This window comes from Populus euphratica, unplaced genomic scaffold (assembly GCF_000495115.2).
Source record: "Populus euphratica unplaced genomic scaffold, PopEup_1.0 scaffold615.1, whole genome shotgun sequence".
NCBI lineage: Eukaryota > Viridiplantae > Streptophyta > Magnoliopsida > Malpighiales > Salicaceae > Populus > Populus euphratica.
Genome location: NW_011500485.1, coordinates 111,475 through 128,829, shown reverse-complemented (window position 1 = coordinate 128,829; position 17,355 = coordinate 111,475). Strand labels below are relative to the sequence as shown.

The 17,355-nt window shown below is 36.0% G+C and overlaps 1 protein-coding gene and 1 pseudogene across 1 annotated transcript; both read left to right on the top strand.

Annotated features, from left to right (window-relative positions):
- Positions 1 to 8,515: 8,515 nt before the first annotated feature.
- Positions 8,516 to 9,823, top strand: LOC105114976 (receptor-like protein 12; annotated as a pseudogene).
- Positions 9,824 to 15,385: 5,562 nt separating this feature from the next.
- On the top strand, positions 15,386 to 16,571 carry LOC105114974 (receptor-like protein 12). Its single transcript, XM_011011719.1, has 2 exons — positions 15,386 to 15,437; positions 15,562 to 16,571. Exons 1-2 carry the CDS (start codon positions 15,386 to 15,388, stop codon positions 16,569 to 16,571), a joined length of 1,062 nt encoding a protein of 353 aa, XP_011010021.1.
- The last annotated feature ends 784 nt before the right edge of the window (positions 16,572 to 17,355 follow it).

Below are 17,355 nucleotides of genomic sequence, written 5' to 3'. Positions count from 1 at the left end.
TTAGCAAAACAGAGAAACTATAAGAACATACCTGCGTGGCTGTGGCTAGAGGCTGGAGGTGAAGCTGAGGGAGATGGTTAGACGCTGCTCACTATTGAAGATCCGGCTTGCTGTTTACGTCGGAGATAGGGTTGCTGGTACGAAGGAGAGTTTCCAAACGTTGCTTTAATGGAGGCTGAGAGAAGCACGGTGAAGCTTTCTGGTAGGATCACCTGCTGTTACGGGGAAAAAGAGAGATGGAGCAGCGTCGACCGAGAATTAGGGAAGCTGGTCATGCTGCTGAGACAGAAAATGACGCTGCTGCCTTAGCCAATGCATGCTCCCGGTGTTTGAGGGGTTGCAAGTCGGTGATGGCTGTTGGAGCTGAAGACGATTGCTGTTGTGGCTAGTGCAAGACAAATAACTAACGAGAAGTGCCAGTGAAGCTTGCTAGTAAGGGGATGTGATAAGGAATGCAGAACATCACGTTATCCTCCTTAATTGTAGGAGATAATATAGCAAGACATATAGGATAAGTTATACTGTTGTTTGTGTTCTACTGTAACTGTATCTGTACATTTCTATATATATAAATCTCTCACCACATATCTGTACATTTTAAAGATGACCTGCAACATTTAAAACGACGATCTCGTAGTGTTACTGAGTACTCTTATTTCTTTAAAGCACTTTGCGATCAACTTGCTGCCATGGGCTCTCCTTCACTAGTTTCTTCATGACCTGGGCTCTGAGTTTGCAGACTTCTCAACCATCCGCTATCTTTTTCTCCTATACCTTCCTTTCGAGGTCTTTGTCTCCAAGGCTGAAAGTTCTGAAATATTTCAAAACTCACTTGAAACACTTGCTCTCTCATCTGCTGCCTTTGTTGTCCTTAAAGTCAACTTCAATCCAACACTGAAGGCTTTTTTAATTTTTCTGGCAAGGGAGGGGGATCCTTCATTCCTGAATCTGGCAAGGGTCATGGTAATTCTTATTCACCCTGTTGCTAGATATGTCACAACATTGGGCATACAGCTATACACTGTCCTGATCGTTATGCAAAGGTTGTTAACTTTGCCAACATTGTTGAATCCTTTTCCCACTGCCCTTTACCTGACACAACAACTGATTGGTATACTAATACTGAAGCTACTGGAATCCTCTCAACTAGACAAGGTTTAACCTTATAATGACAAGGATCGTGTAAAAGTAGGTAATGGAGCCACTTTGCCGATTACTCATGTTGGTTTTTTTTCTCATTAGAAGAAAATCAATAAATACAAATAGCAATATTAAAAAAATATATTCATCAGTCAATTATCGACAACTTTATTAACAAAAAATATTCTCTTGATATTTACTAAGAGAATTACAATGAAAAAAAATTTAAAACAAAGTAAAAAAAAATATGATGATGTACCATTTCAACCAACAGAATTATGGACGGAATAAATTATGTTGGTCAATTTCATAAGTAAAATTATTAGTAAACTATGAACACTATTTATTATATCAATTATAAAAGAAATCACCAATGAAATTTCCATTGGTATTTTATAGAGAGCTCTAAAACTATTCATTTTCTAATTGCACTGTTAATTACTGTTCTTTATAGACAAAATCACCGACGGCTTAAAAAGACGACGGTATTATTTGATAGTTTTTTGAAAAATTTAGTTAAATTAAAAAATTAAATTAAAAATTACAGATAGAATACTAACGGATTGAAAAGTCGACGATGATACAATTTCTGAAGTTTTTTATTAAATTCAAAATTTAAATTAAATATTACAGACAAAATCACTGTTGAAATAATTAAAAATATTAATATTTAATTAGCTGTCGGTAAAATACTCCAATAAAAGCCTACAATTTGTAACTTCACAATAGACTTGTCTACTTTTTTATTTTTCTTCTCTTTTCTTCTAAACTCCTTCTCTTCTCCTCGGGTATGTCTTCTTCTCATTTTTTTATTTTTTGTTCTTATTTTTTTTAATTATTATACTTTACTATTTGTTTTTCTTCCTAACTTTACTTGCAACTACATTAAAGTAAAAAAAATCTTCTTTCTTTGTGTTTTTGTCACTATATTTTTTTTAATTGTTTTTATTCTTAATAATTGTATGAATATTATTATAGGTTTTTTTTTCATATGAGATCAATTTTTAGTTGATTTATTTATAGGATTTTTAAACTTTTTTCATATGAATTTTTTTTGTTGAATTTTTTTTTTGTTGAATTTATTTTTTTCAAATTTGTTTAAGTTGATTTTCTTCTTCTTTTTTCTAAGCATTTTGAGTATTATAGAGTGTTGATTAATATTAATTTAATTATTTTATAGTTTGATAAAATAGATTTCTTAAAAAAATTTAAATAATTACCAAAGAAATTATATACAATATTTTTTCGAGGAAATTACTAATAAAATAAAAGGAGTAATTTTTTGTTTACTTACCTTTTCCGTCAATAAATTTATTAGTAATATTTTTCTTGGCTATGTCTCGCAAGGGGTTTCGATGTCTTGATCTTTTTACACGGTATATATACATCATCTGTGATGCCCAGTTTGATAAGCTTAATTTTCCATTTACTAATCTATCCTCTTCTTGTGATCCCACATCACTAGTTAGTTTGCATTTTTCTAACCTTGCTGTGATCTCTCTTCCTTCTGAACTTAGCAATCTTCTTCATCACTTCCTATTGCACCATCTTTATCATCTTGTGTTCCTTGTACTATTGATCTTTCAGGTGATTTTGTGCAGCCTTTTTCTTTAGAATCTACTACCATAGTTGATTCCATAGCAGAGTCCATCGCTTCTCTTGCTGCACAGAACCCTCATCTATTGTTTCTCTGCCATCAAACGAATCTGAACTTCCTTCTGGAGCTTCTCCTAATCATCATCCAATGATCACTAGAGTTAAGGTTGGTGTCTTCAAGCCTAAACATCACTCATATATTACCTCCTTGTTGCCTTCGGTCCACGCCTTACTTGCTACACACAGGAACCAAAAAGTTTTACATCTGGCTTGAAACATCATGGTTAGATTGCTGCAATGAATGAAGAACTGGATGCTTTTTCCTCTAATGACACATTGGCCTTAGTTCCTTGTCCCCTTTAAACTAATATTGTTGGATCCAAGTGGGTTTTTCATGTCAAATACTTGGTTGATGGCATTGTTGATCATCTCAAAGCTTGCTTTGTTGCTAAAGGCTACTCTCAACTTCTTAGTTTGGATTTTCACGACACTTTAGCCCTGTTGTTAAGGCCTCTACTATGCGCCTTGTGATCTCTCTCGCAGTTTCTTATGAAAAGCCTCTCCACCAATTAGATGTCCAAAATATTTTCCTAAATAGTATGTTAACCAAAACTATCTACATGGAGCAATCTCCTAGTTACGCTGATCCGTTATTTACTCATCACGTCTGTAAGCTCAAGAAGGCTCTCTATGGCTTGAAGCAAGCTCTTCGGGCATGGTTCCATCGATTCAGTTCCTTTCTACTTTGTCTTGGTTTCACTTGCAGCTCTGCAAACTCCTCTTTCTTTGTCTATGCTAGATCCAACATCATTCTCTACCTATTACTCTATGTTAATGACATTGTTGTCACTGGTAGCAATACTCCTTTCCTTCAGCATTGTACTCAACAACTTCATCATGAGTTTGCCACGAAGGACTTGGGAACATTGAATTATTTTCTTGGCCTGGAGCTTTACTCCACTGTTAAAGGCCTCTTCTTGAGTCAAGACAAATATGCCCATGATATCCTTGCTCGTGCTCAGCTACTTGATTGCAAGCCATTGACGACTCCCATGGTTGTCTCACAACAATTGTCCAGCGATGGTGATGCCTTCACTGATCCCACGTTGTTTCATTCCATGGTGGGTGCCTTGCAATATTTAATTATCAGTCGTCCCGATCTTACTTATGTTATTAATGCTGTGAGTCAGTATATGCAATCTCGCACAGTGCATCACTTTCAAGCCCTCAAACGTATCCTTCAGTATGTCAAAGACACTCTTTATTATGGTCACTCCCTCTCTCCTTCTTCACCCATTAGTCTCATTGCCTACTCTGATGTCGATTGGGTTGGTTGCCCTGACACGTGTCTCTCCACCTTTGGTTACGCAATATTTTTGGGTGACAATTTCATCTCATGGAGTGCTAAGAAACAACCTACTGTTTCTCATTCTAGTTGTGAATCTGAGTATCGCGCCTTGGCTCACACAGCTTCTGAAGTTGTTGGGATGATTCATCTTGTTCGTGACCTCAACGTTTCCTTATCACACAAGGCGTTACTCCTCTGTGATAACAAGAGTGCGATTTTCCTTACTCTCAATCCAGTTTCTCATAAAGGTCAAAACACATCGCTCTTGACTACCACTTTATTCATGAGCTAGCAGTATCAAGGATTATTCAGCCTCAATGTGTGCAATCTCACTTGCAAATTGCTAATATTTTCACTATGAGTCTCTCGCGATCACTATTCACATTCTTTCGCTACAAGCAGGGGCGGAACTAGGGAGAGGCAAGCAGGGGCCCGGGCCCCTGCAAAACATTTTAATTTTTTTTATTTAGTATTTAAATATAGAATAGTATAATATTTTTATTTTGAATAATTAAACTTTTAATAGCATATCTTATCATATTAATTTTAGCCTCCCCTTTCAAATGCTACCAGCTACGCCCCCTGGCCACAAGCTTCGTGTTAGTTATAATCCCACGCTAGGTTGCGAGGGGATGATAAGGAATGCAGCACATCACGTTATCCTCCTTAACTGTAGGAGATAATATAGCAAAATAGATAGGATAAGTTATTCTGTTGTTTGTGTTCTACTGTAACTATACCAACACATTCCTACATATATAAATCTCTCACCACATAACAAGTGTGGCTTTACAAATACTTTCAGGGTGAACGCTAAGGGAGAGGGCGTCCAGTCACAGCAGCAAGATCATTGTTTTGATTCCCACTCACGCCAGCTCATAATTGTTTCATTCCCACACGGTGCAAGAGCTTCCTGGTTTTAAAAGTACTAATGACTTGCTTCTGATCATCGCCTTTAGTATTTGTCTTGAAAAAGAAACACGCTGTCTTCTTCCTCTGGCATGGCGATATGATGAGAGATCAGGAGTGAGAGAGAGTCGGCTTTGATTCTGTTTCTATGTTTCTTATTTCCTGAAAGCTGATAGGGTTTCACGGGTAATATTTTAAGGTAATGACTTTTTTTTTGCTCTTCTCATATTTACATGCACTGAAATGAATTCTATAACATATAAACAAAAACGTTTTGAAGAAATTCATTCTTTTTTTTAAAAAAAATTTAAATTTGATTAAAAATTAAATTTAAAAAATAGAAAACTATCATTATATGATTATTCTAATGATTTTTTAAAATTAAATATTAGAAAAATTAAAAAATACATTATAGTTTCTAGTTTTTCTGTAAGTTTACAAATCATACTTTTAATCAAAATAAATTTTTAATATTTTAATTTTAAATTTTAAATACTTAATCCCTCAAAATTAAATACTTTTAATCAAAATAAATTTTTAATATTTTAATTTTAAATTTTAAATTTTAAATCCCTCAAAATTAAATTAAAAGGAAATGGTCTACAATTAAGTTATAACAATAAGGGTGTATAATAAAAATATATATGAACATAATATTTTTTCAGTTATATATATATATATAATACTTTATATATAAAAAGGCTATAAAATGACCAAACAATAATCTTATAAACTATGAAGAATAAATTGCACAAGCGTACAAAGTAACACAAAAGTTAAACTACAATGACAATACATATGAGTAGTGCTCTTACTGGCAATGAGAATTCCCAGCTAATACATTCAGGCTATCAAGCCTTGGGTTGCTAGATTTATCCCATAATGAAGATCTTACTAGCTCTTTTCCGCCATTCAATATGAGGAGTGCTCTTCCGTCCTTTGATCTCTCACATATAAGAATTTATATTCATGGATTGATCAGTAATCTAAAGTCTATGAAGGAATTGTACCTATGTGCTTTTAATGTGGTAGGGTTGCATCTAGCTATATTAGGTAATTTGATGCAACTCATTAAGTTGTACCTGTCTGATAATAACTTATGTGATCATATTCTATCCTCGTGCGAAAAGCTTGGGCAGCTCGTCCACTTAAATCTTGGATCCAATAATTTGAATGGCTCGATCACTGCTAAAACTCTTATATTTATTGATGAAATTTTTAATTAGTTTTTATATTATTATTTTATTAATAATTAATTTATTGACAAAATCATAAATAAAAATATTTTATCAATAATAAAAAAATTATTACTGATAAATTTACTAACAGAAAAAGTACACTAAAAAAATTATTCGCTTCATTTTATCAGTATGTTTTTTGAGAAGCCTCTCATGTAACCGGAAAAAATGATGATTATTTAAAAACATATTTTAAAAAAAATCTATTTAACAAGACTAGAAAAATAATTAAAATTTATTTAAAAATCTTATAAATAAATCAACAAAAAAATTTGATCTCACATGAAAAATAAATCATATAACAACATTCATACAATTATTAAAAATAAAAAAATTTAAAGATAAAATAAAAAAAATATAATGAAAAAACACAAAAAAAATATTATCTTAATAATGTAGTTATAATTGAAGCTAAGAAAAAATAAATTTATAAAGTATGTTAATTAAAAAAATCAAAAAAAGAAAAAAAAGATAAGAGAGAAGACATACCTCAATGTGGAGGAGAAGAGAAGAGAAGAGAAAAAAAAGAATATTGATGTTTTTTACATAAGAAAAAGAAGAAGAAGAAAAAAAATCATTTATTGTGAAATAAGAAATTCTAATATTTGTATTGTTGTATTTTACTGACGGTTTTACCTATGAATAATTAAATATTAATATTTTTAACCATTTTGTTGGCGATTCTATTTATAATATTTTATTTAAATTTTTAATTTAATTATAAAATTTTAAAAACCTTCAAATATAAGTGATAATGTTTCAATATGTGGATGATTTTGTTTATAATATTTAATTTAATAAAAATATTTAAAATAATATTGATGATTTTTTAATTCATTAATTATTTTATTAATAATTAAAATAATAAATAATATAAAAGCAATACGAACAATGTACTAACGAGTTTACAATGAATTGAAAATTCGGAATTAAAACCGTACATAACCTATGGTGTTTTCAACAACTTGCTGTTCCAGTCCATGCTAGTCAAATACTGGACCTACATAACCTTACTATCCATGAATAGTGTAAGTTGCGTTGTATTTGGAGAAAAAACCAGGGAAAGCCATACCAACAAGTCTTCCACCTTACATTCATCCGGGTGGCCAAACATTTTTTTCTGGTCAAGTATAATTTCAAAAATCTCATTTCTAAAAAAAAAAAAAAAAAGAGCCAAGTCTTCCACCTGTTATAAGAGAATCCAATGAAAAATAGAAACAAAATAAAGTCTAGGCATCTCTATGAGCAACGACTTTAAAAATATTTTTCTTAAGATTACTCTTCGGGATTCAATAAATTCCTCTTCTAAAACAAGAGTTATAAAAATAACTAGACTAAAATCAAAAGGTAATACCAACAGTGTTTTCAACAATACACCTTGATTATAAAAGTACATGATATATGATATATATAGACGATAGCATGTGATAGTCAGAAAATAAATTAAAAAAATAAAAAATTATTACAATAGTTTAAAAAATAAAAGAGTTGATCCCTTGAAAACCTTCTCTCTTTTCTTTTTTTTTTAATTTAGTAGGGTCTTATCCTTCAAAAGTGATTTATTTTCTCATAACCTTTTTTTTTTCATTTTTGTATTTTCTCAAAGAAGAAGAAACAAAATAAATTGGGAAATGACATGAAAAACACTAAAAAAAACTCTTATTACTGAGCAGCGGATTTCAGAACAACGTACAGTATAAATAAAATCAAAACCAGACAGGTGAGTTCTAAGTTTGTTTATTAAAAGATTATCTAAGACAAATGTGTTGTTTTCATGCATAGATATTGCAATTTCTAAGATAAATTGTTTCGCTATATGGCAGGCTAATGTTGAGTGCTGAATATTCTTTTCCTAAATAATGCAATACTTGATCATCGCAGCAGTAATTTTCCCAGGTGACACGTAAATCAGTCTCGGGGGAGCCAAGTCCTATGCTTTAATGAACTAGACGTGTATCCATCTAGGAAATATCATCAACAATGGGTTCCAAATTCCTGTTCACATGCCATCGTCTAGAATTCAGAAGTCTACTTCTATATATATTTTGGTGCTAATTAGCTGAGACTGCAACATTTCAAATTCCATTTCGTTTTTAGTCTCTTTTGCAGCAGCAAGGAATTTGCTTTAAATTTTATTCTGGCTAGGCTTTTGTTCTCCCATCGGTTTTCTGATGATATATTTATATGATTTCTTTTTTAAATAATTTTAGAAACAACGAGGAAAGGGTAAATATGCATTCCGGAAGTCTCTGTATATAGACTACATTCTAATAGAAGCCTCCAATCAATCTAAGTCAACTTCCAGTCTCTGAGAAGAGCACTTTTAGGGGAATGATGGGATCTTCATTGTTGCTCGCTCAATTTCTCGGCCTCCTTTTCTTCCATTCGCACTCCCAACCTACTCATTCTTCTTCCAATTTCTCCTCTTCAGTAAAATTATGCCCCGGTGACCAGAGCCTTGCTTTGCTCCAATTCAAAAACTCCTTTCCCATGTTTCCTTTTTCTCCATTTAGATTTTCATGTTATCCACCCAAGAAAGTGCTGTGGAAAGAGGGTATAGATTGCTGCACTTGGGATGGCGTCACATGCAACATGCAAACTGGCCATGTAATTGGCCTAGACCTTGGTTGCAGCATGCTTTATGGCACCCTCCATTCTAACAGCACTCTCTTCTCCCTTCATCATCTTCAAAAGCTCGATCTCTCTCACAATGACTTCAATCGCTCTATCATTTCATCTTCGTTTGGTTGACGCATTTAAATCTAAATTCATCGAATTTTGCAGGCCAAGTTCCCCCAAAAATCTCCCATTTATCCAGATTGGTGTCACTTGATCTGTCTTCCAACTCTGAGGAGCTGATGCTGGAACCGATTTCTTTCAACAAGCTTGCTCAGAACCTTACCCAGCTGAGAGAACTCTACTTGGGTGGAGTGAACATGTCTTTGGTGGTACCCAGTTCCTTGATGAACTTGTCTTCTTCTTTGTCATCTCTCCAACTTCAGTATTATAGATTGAAAGGGGAACTCCCTGATAATTTTTTTTGCCGATCAAACCTTCAATCGCTCGATTTACAGAACAACGGAGAACTCACTGGATCTTTTCCGCCATACAATTTGAGCAATGCGCTTTCGCATTTGGATCTGTCATATACACAAATTTCAATACACTTGGAACCAGATTCAATCAGTCATCTGAAATGATGTATCTTATTGGGTGTAATTTTGTTGGCTCGAATCTAGGTCTACTTGGTAACCTCACTTAACTCATTGAGTTGGGACTCGCAGGTAACCAGCTAAGCCGTCAAATCCCTTTCTCCTTTGGAAAACTTAAGCAACTCAAGTACTTGAATCTTAGATACAATAATTTTATTGGTCCAATTCCTGATGTTTTCGTTAATCAAACGCATGATGTTTTCGTTAATCAAACGCACTTGGCGTGGTTGGATCTCTCACATAATAGATTTGATGGTCAGATTGTTGCGCATACTGGATCAAAAGCAAACACAAATAAAACACAAACAACAGATTTACGTGGTTCCCCAAAATCGGGTACGTCCACGGAGGCAGCAGATTGTATATTATTGGAGGAATGATACAAACACTCAACTCAACCCAGTACAATCCCACTTAACCGGGTGTTTCACTCTCACACTCGGTGTTTCTCTCAAATCTGTATTTTCTCACTCTCACAGTTGCACTCACCACACTTTCACTACACTTATAACATTGCTCTCTCTTTATCTCTATTTATAGGAGAGTCTTGGCAACTTGGTTGAGGGTGGTTGAGGGGGGTTGATGGTGGTTGAATGGTGGTTGGAAGTGGTTGATGGTGGTTGTTAAAGGAGAGGGTGGTTGAGAAAAAATGTTGACAATTTGCTACAAATCTCCACCTTGGCAAGATTTTTCCATCCAATCTTTGTGATCAATCAATGCTGCCTCTAATGCGCCATATGGCGCTGCACCCTGAAGGTGCTCAACACCGAGAGATGTTGACCAAGTCCAAACAATGTTGGAACTTGATCCCTGAGACACATTTTGTGAGCATGTCAGCTGGATTATCTGCGGTACCAATCTTCTGTAGCAGAATATCTCCTTCATCCACAATTTCTCGAACAAAATGAAATCGAACATCGATGTGCTTGGTGCGGGAATGATGAACCTGATTCTTTGCAAGACAAATAGCACTTTGACTATCACAATGGACATTCACGTGCTCTTGAACAATTCCCAAATCTTCAATCAACCCATGTAACCATATAGCTTCCTTGAAAGCTTCTGTTACTGCCATGTACTCTGCCTCAGTTGTTGACAAAGCTACTGTTGATTGTAAAGTTGACCTCCAACTTACAGGCCCTTTAGCAAGTGTAAACACATAGCCTGTTGTGGAACGACGCTTGTCTAAGTCACCAGCATAGTCCGAATCCACATAACCAACTAAATTTTGTTTGAGTCTATCATCCCTCTCAAACTTCAAACCAATATCAGTTGTGCCATGAATGTACCGTAGAATCCACTTAACTGTCTGCCAATGACCCTTTCCCGGATCATGCATATACCTGCTCACCATACTGACTGCATGTGAAATATCTGGTCTCGTACAAACCATTGCATACATTAATGCACCAACTGCATTTGCATACGGAATTTGAACCATATGCTTGCGCTCTTCCTCTGTGCGTGGAGACATTGAAGCACTTAGCTTAAAATGAGGAGCTAGAGGTGTACTTACAGGCTTGGTCTTACCATCTACCCCAAATCTCTTTAGAATTTTCTTCAAGTATTGGGTCTGTGTCAAACAGATTGTGCCTTTTCTTCTGTCTCTCTGAATCTCCATGCCAAGAATCTTCTTAGCTTCTCCAAGGTCCTTCATTTCAAACTCAGTTCTCAGTTGAGCTTTCAGTCTGTCAATCTCCACTTTGCTCTTTGATGCAATCAACATATCATCCACATATAAGAGCAAATAGATGAAAGAACCATCAAGAAGTTTGCGAAAATATACACAATGATCAAACTGACTCCGTGTGTATCCATGTTCTATCATGAACTTGTCAAATCGCTTATACCACTGGCGAGGAGATTGTTTCAATCCATACAGTGACTTCTTCAGTTTACAAGCCCAATTCTCTTTCCTAGTGACTTTGAAACCATCTGGCTGAGACATGTAAATTTCCTCTTCCAAATCTCCATGTAGGAAGGCAGTTTTCACATCAAGTTGGGCTAACTCCAAATCAAACTGTGCAACCAAGGCTAGCAGAATACGAATTGATGAATGCTTAACAACTGGGGAGAATACCTCATTATAATCTATCCCCTCCTTCTGAGCATAGCCTTTTGCTACCAATCTTGCTTTGAAACGGATGTTGTCTTTTCCTGGATTACCTTCCTTCTTAGCATATACCCACTTGCAACCAATTGTCTTCTTTTCCTTAGGGAGTTGTACCAAATCCCAAGTCTGATTCTTGTGGAGAGATTTCATCTCTTCATCCATTGCCTCTTTCCATTTTGCACTTTCTACACTCTGTACTGCCTCTTTGTAGGTGCAGGGGATTCCATCATCAATCACCGGAAGTGCATAAGCCACCATGTTACAATACCGAGCAGGTTTCTTGATAACTCTTTTCGGTTTACTCGTTGCAATGGATTCTTGTTGTGTGGTTGCTGAAGTTGTTGCATCCTCTTCATCTGAACTTTCATCTGAATCTCCTTCAGTAGAGATTGTCTGAACAGTCTTTATAGGAATGACTGAAGTCTCCAACTCCACCTGTTGTGCATCACCAGACTGTTTTTCCTTCTCCTGTGATTTCTCTTGTTGTAACATGCCAGACTCATCAAAAGTGACATCTCTACTCAAAATCACTTTCTTTGATTCAGAACACCAGAGTCTGTAACCTTTTACTCCTCCACTAAAGCCCAAAAATATAGCTTTCTTGGCTCTAGGATCTAGCTTGGACTCAGTAACATGATAATATGCTGAGCAACCAAATATACGCATAGAGTCATAATCATTTGCAGGAGAGCCTGACCATACCTCTAAAGGGGTTCTTCCATTTAATGCTGCTGAAGGTAACCGGTTAACAATATGACGAGCATAGCTTAATGCCTCGCCCCAGAACACTTTGCTTAGTCCTGAATGTGATAGCATACATCGGACTTTCTCTACCAATGTGCGATTCATGCGTTCTGCTACTCCATTTTGTTGTGGTGTTTTACGCACAGTAAAATGTCGTTTGATCCCTTCATCCTGACAAACTTTAAAGAAAGGATCTGAAGTGTACTCACCACCATTATCTGACCGAAGAGTCTTAACTCTCCTTCCCGTTTGAGTCTCCACCATTTTCTTCCATTTCAGAAAGATATCAAGGACCTCATCCTTGTGTTTCATCATGTACACCCATACTCGTCTTGAGAAATCATCGATAAAAGTAACAAACCAACGATTACCTCCAAGAGATTCATTCTTTGAAGGTCCCCATACGTCTGTGTGAACATAATCAAGAATCCCTTTTGTATTGTGTACCGCAGTGCCAAACTTGACTCTTGTCTGTTTTCCAAGAACACAATGCTCACAGAACCCATGCTTCCCAGTCTTGGCGCCTTTTAATAGACCTTGCTTGACCAATCCTTGCAAAGCCTTTTCACCAGCATGCCCTAAACGCATGTGCCAAAGTCTGGAATTATCTGCTTCATCATCTTTTATGCTTTTGGAAACAGCTGCTGTACCGGTAACAGTAGATCCATCCAGGAAATATAAGTTTCCTTTCCTCGTGCCTCTTAAGACAACTAATGCACCACGGATTGCTCTCAGGACTCCACCATGCATGATAATCTTATAACCATTGGATTCTAGGACTCCAAGTGAGAAGAGATTTTTCTTCAGGTCAGGTACATACCGTACCTCTGTCAGTGTCTTGACTACCCCATTATGCATCTTCAGATGGATAGTCCCAATCCCTTTGATCTCACAAACATCATCATTACCCATCAACACAACTCCTCCATCGAACTCCTCGAGTCTCGAGAATAAGTGCTTGTTAGGGCACATGTGATAGGAACATGCAGAATCAAGAATCCATTCACCAGAATGGTTTTCTGGTGATGAGACCATGAATGCAGAGTCTCGTTCATCCTCATCTCGTGCAACGTTCACAGTTGGTTCATCTTTTTCCTTATTGCCCTTGATCGGACAATCTTTCTTCCAGTGTCCCTTTTTATGACAAAAGGCACACTCATCTTTTGCAAGATATCGTCTGTTTGATGATTCTCCTCTGGATTTTGAGCGAGATCTCCCTCGCCCTCGAAATCTTCTGGGGTTTGTTCTGCCTCTAACTGTCAATGCTTCTGACGTTGACTCTTTATGAACAATCTGATCCTTCTTTCGGTACTCATTGTTCACCAAAGCATTGGACACATCAATGAATTTAATTTTTTCTTTACCATATAGTAAAGTGGTGACGAGATGTTCATATGTGTCAGGCAGTGAATTCAATAACAGCAGAGCTTTATCTTCATCATCAATTTCCACATCTAAATTCTTCAAATCAGCTATCATTTTATTGAAATCATTCAGATGCTCATTCATAGAAGTACCTTTCTTGTGCTGAAAGCGGAAGATCCTTTTCTTCAAGTAGAGACGATTCTCTATACTCTTCTTCATAAACTTGTCCTCCAGTGCTTGCCATAATTCCTTTGCAGAGTTTTGTTCTGAAAAGGCGTACTTCTGATCCTTTACAAGACAAAGTCGGATGGAACTGCAAGCTAACCGATTTATCCTTTCCCAGCTTTTATCATCCAAATCCTCCGGTTTATCTTCTAGAGTGAAATCCAAATTCATTTGGACAAGCATATCCATGACTTCGCATTTCCACATGCCAAAATTACCCTTCCCATCAAACTTCTCCACCTCAAATTTGGTACTCGATACCGGGATATATTGTGGAGGTATACTAGCATTTCCCACTAATTTTTCTTCTGGAATATCAGCCATTAGGACGTCTTTGGATTACAAATAGGCTCCCGAAATTGTTAAAACATGCACTTTTATGCTCAAAAGAGCCAAAACAGTAACTTCGGTGTGCTGTTTCACAAAACGGACACCACGGTTGCGTCCGGAATGGTTGAAAATGCTAGGAACCAACTTGACTCGGCCTAAAACCGGTCAAAAAATCATTGAGTTGGCCAAAAAATCAATCTGACCGAGTTAACTCAGGGAAGGAATATTCTGTCTCTGATGAAGAATATTCTGTCACGGAATATTCTCTTACTGTCAACGGAATATTCTTATTCTGTCAAGAGAATATTCTGTCACTGTTAGATGATGTGTCTGATGACATGGCAATGTGGACCCTCTGTTGATGACGTGGATGGTGACTCAGCGCCAACGTGTCGGATGACGTGGCTGTCTTCTCAGGTGAGATTTCCGGCACTGTCTGGTTTTTCCGGCAGATTTCCGGCGAAACTTCGGCGAGCTCTACAGGGCTCGTTTCAACTCCGATTTTGATGATCTTTATATCGCCAGACTCGTATCAACGAGAGGAATCTCCACACGTGGTCAAAATCAAGATCTGAGAACTTTGAAAATTCTGCAACTTTGAACAGAGAGCTGAAAAAGGTGTTTTTTTTTTCAGTGTTCAAGCTTCCCTAATGCTCTGATACCAATTTGTTGCGCATACTGGACCAAAAGCAAACACAAATAAAACACAAACAACAGATTTACGTGGTTCCCCAAAATCGGGTACGTCCACGGAGGCAGCAGATTGTATATTATTGGAGGAATGATACAAACACTCAACTCAACCCAGTACAATCCCACTTAACCGGGTGTTTCACTCTCACACTCGGTGTTTCTCTCAAATCTGTATTTTCTCACTCTCACAGTTGCACTCACCACACTTTCACTACACTTATAACATTGCTCTCTCTTTATCTCTATTTATAGGAGAGTCTTGGCAACTTGGTTGAGGGTGGTTGAGGGGGGTTGATGGTGGTTGAATGGTGGTTGGAAGTGGTTGATGGTGGTTGTTAAAGGAGAGGGTGGTTGATGGTGGTTGAGAAAAAATGTTGACAATTTGCTACACAGATTCCATCCTCCCTTACAAACCATAAGAAGCTAGATTGCCTTGCACTTTCTTTCAATGATTTTCCTAGTAAAATTCTGGATGGCTTTGCTAACTTCACACAACTCACCAGGTTGTACCTCTCAAACAACAGGTTTGATGATTATATTCCATCCTTGGAAACCTTAATAAGCTAGATTCCTTATCATTTTCTTTCAATAATTTTTATCGTAAAATTTTGGATGGTTTTGCTAACCTCACACAACTCACTTGGTGAGACCTCTCAAACAATGGGTTTAATGGTCAAATTCCATCCTCTCTTGGAAATCTTAAAAAGCTATACTTCCTTATACTTTCTTCCAATAATTTTTCTGGTAAAATTTCAGATGATTTGTTTAAGGTCACACATCTCGAGTGGTTGGACCTCTCAAACAATAGACTAAAAGGCTTCCCTTATCAAATAAATAAGCTTTCAGGTTTAAACGCACTTTCATTATCTAATAATCAACTGATAGGATGCATCCCATCACAAATCAGTAGGCTTTCAGGTTTAAACTCTCTCGACTTATCTTATAACTTGCTCAGTGGAACAATTCCATCTTCTTTGTTTTCTATGCCTTCTTTGCAGGCTCTTCTTCTTCACAATAACCTATTGTATGGCCACATAAGTCCGTTTCTTTATAATTCATTACAATATATCGATTTCAGTCATAACAGGTTGTATGGCCAGATTCCACCTTCAGTTTTCAAGCTTGAGAATTTGAGAACTCTTATGCTTTCCTCCAATGATAAACTAACTCGGAGCATCTCCTCTGTCATTTGCAAGCTGAAGTTCTTAGAGATTTTAGACTTGTCCAACAATGGCTTTAGTGGATTCATCCCACAGTGCTTGGGAAACTTCAGTGATGGACTCTTCGTGTTGCATCTTGGTGTCAACAATCTCCAAGGCAATGTCCCTTCAATCTATTCAGAGGGGAACAATTTGAGATATCTCAACATCAATGGCAACAAATTGAAAGGGTTGATACCACCATCCATCATCAATTGTGTGAATTTAGAATTTCTGGACCTTGGTAACAACATGATTGATGATACATTCCTTTCCTTTTTAGAAATGCTTCCAGAGTTGGAGGCTGTTATTCTAAGGTCAAATAAACTCCATAGTTTTTTTAAGGTCCAACTATCAAGTACTTTTTCTTCTAAATTACATATTTTTTACCTCTCCAACAACAGCTTGAGTGGTACTTTGCCAACAAAGATAATTAATACTCAATTGCTCAAAACATAATAGATTTTAAAGATATTCTTGCAAAAGTCACATTTGCTCTCAGTTTTCAAAAGAAAGGTAAGTTTATATCTCAACCACAACAAAATCTCAAAAGGCAATACAATAAAAATACAAGTAGTTCTAGAAGTCAACACATGGATCAAGTCAAATCAGTCATTACTCTTCGTACTGGTAAGGTAATTCAAAAATTAATTCTTGAACCTTGTGAGAAAGATGATGAGTCAATCTCTAAGAGTAAGGAAATGGGTTAAATCTGAACATCGCAAAGAAAAGATTGATTCTCCACCAGCACTTCTATTTCCTCATGCCATGATCAAACATGAAGAAATTGAGAATGAAAAAGGCACCATAAATATTGATGCAGATCATTTATCAAGAGTGACAATAGATTCGACATTTTATATCACACCAATTGATGATTACTTTCCTAACGAATCCTTACATTCTCTTAGTTCAATGCCTTGATTTGCTAAAAATATCAATTTTCTTACTTTAGGATTTTTGCCAGCTCACTAGAGTACTGAAGACAAAAGAAAATTTTTAAGCGACGTGCAAAACTTTTATTGAGATGACCGTTACTTATTTAATTATTTTCCTGATCAAATATTTCAAAGATGCATTCCCAATAATGAGATAAGTAGTGTCATTAAATTTTATCACTTTAAGACACGTGGGGATCATTTTTTATTAAAAAAAAGACTGTAGAAATCTTACAAAGTGAACTTTACTAGCCCACCATCTTTAAGGACTTACATGCATTCCGTAAAACCTGTGAAAATTATCA

Excerpts from the sequence above, each read along its gene's own strand:
- LOC105114974 (XM_011011719.1), top strand. The coding sequence starts at position 15,386 with ATGGCTTTGCTAACTTCACACAACTCACCAGGTTGTACCTCTCAAACA. Across the intron at positions 15,438-15,561 it reads TTGTACCTCTCAAACAACAG|ACCTCTCAAACAATGGGTTT; the intron begins GTTTGATGATTA and ends TCACTTGGTGAG.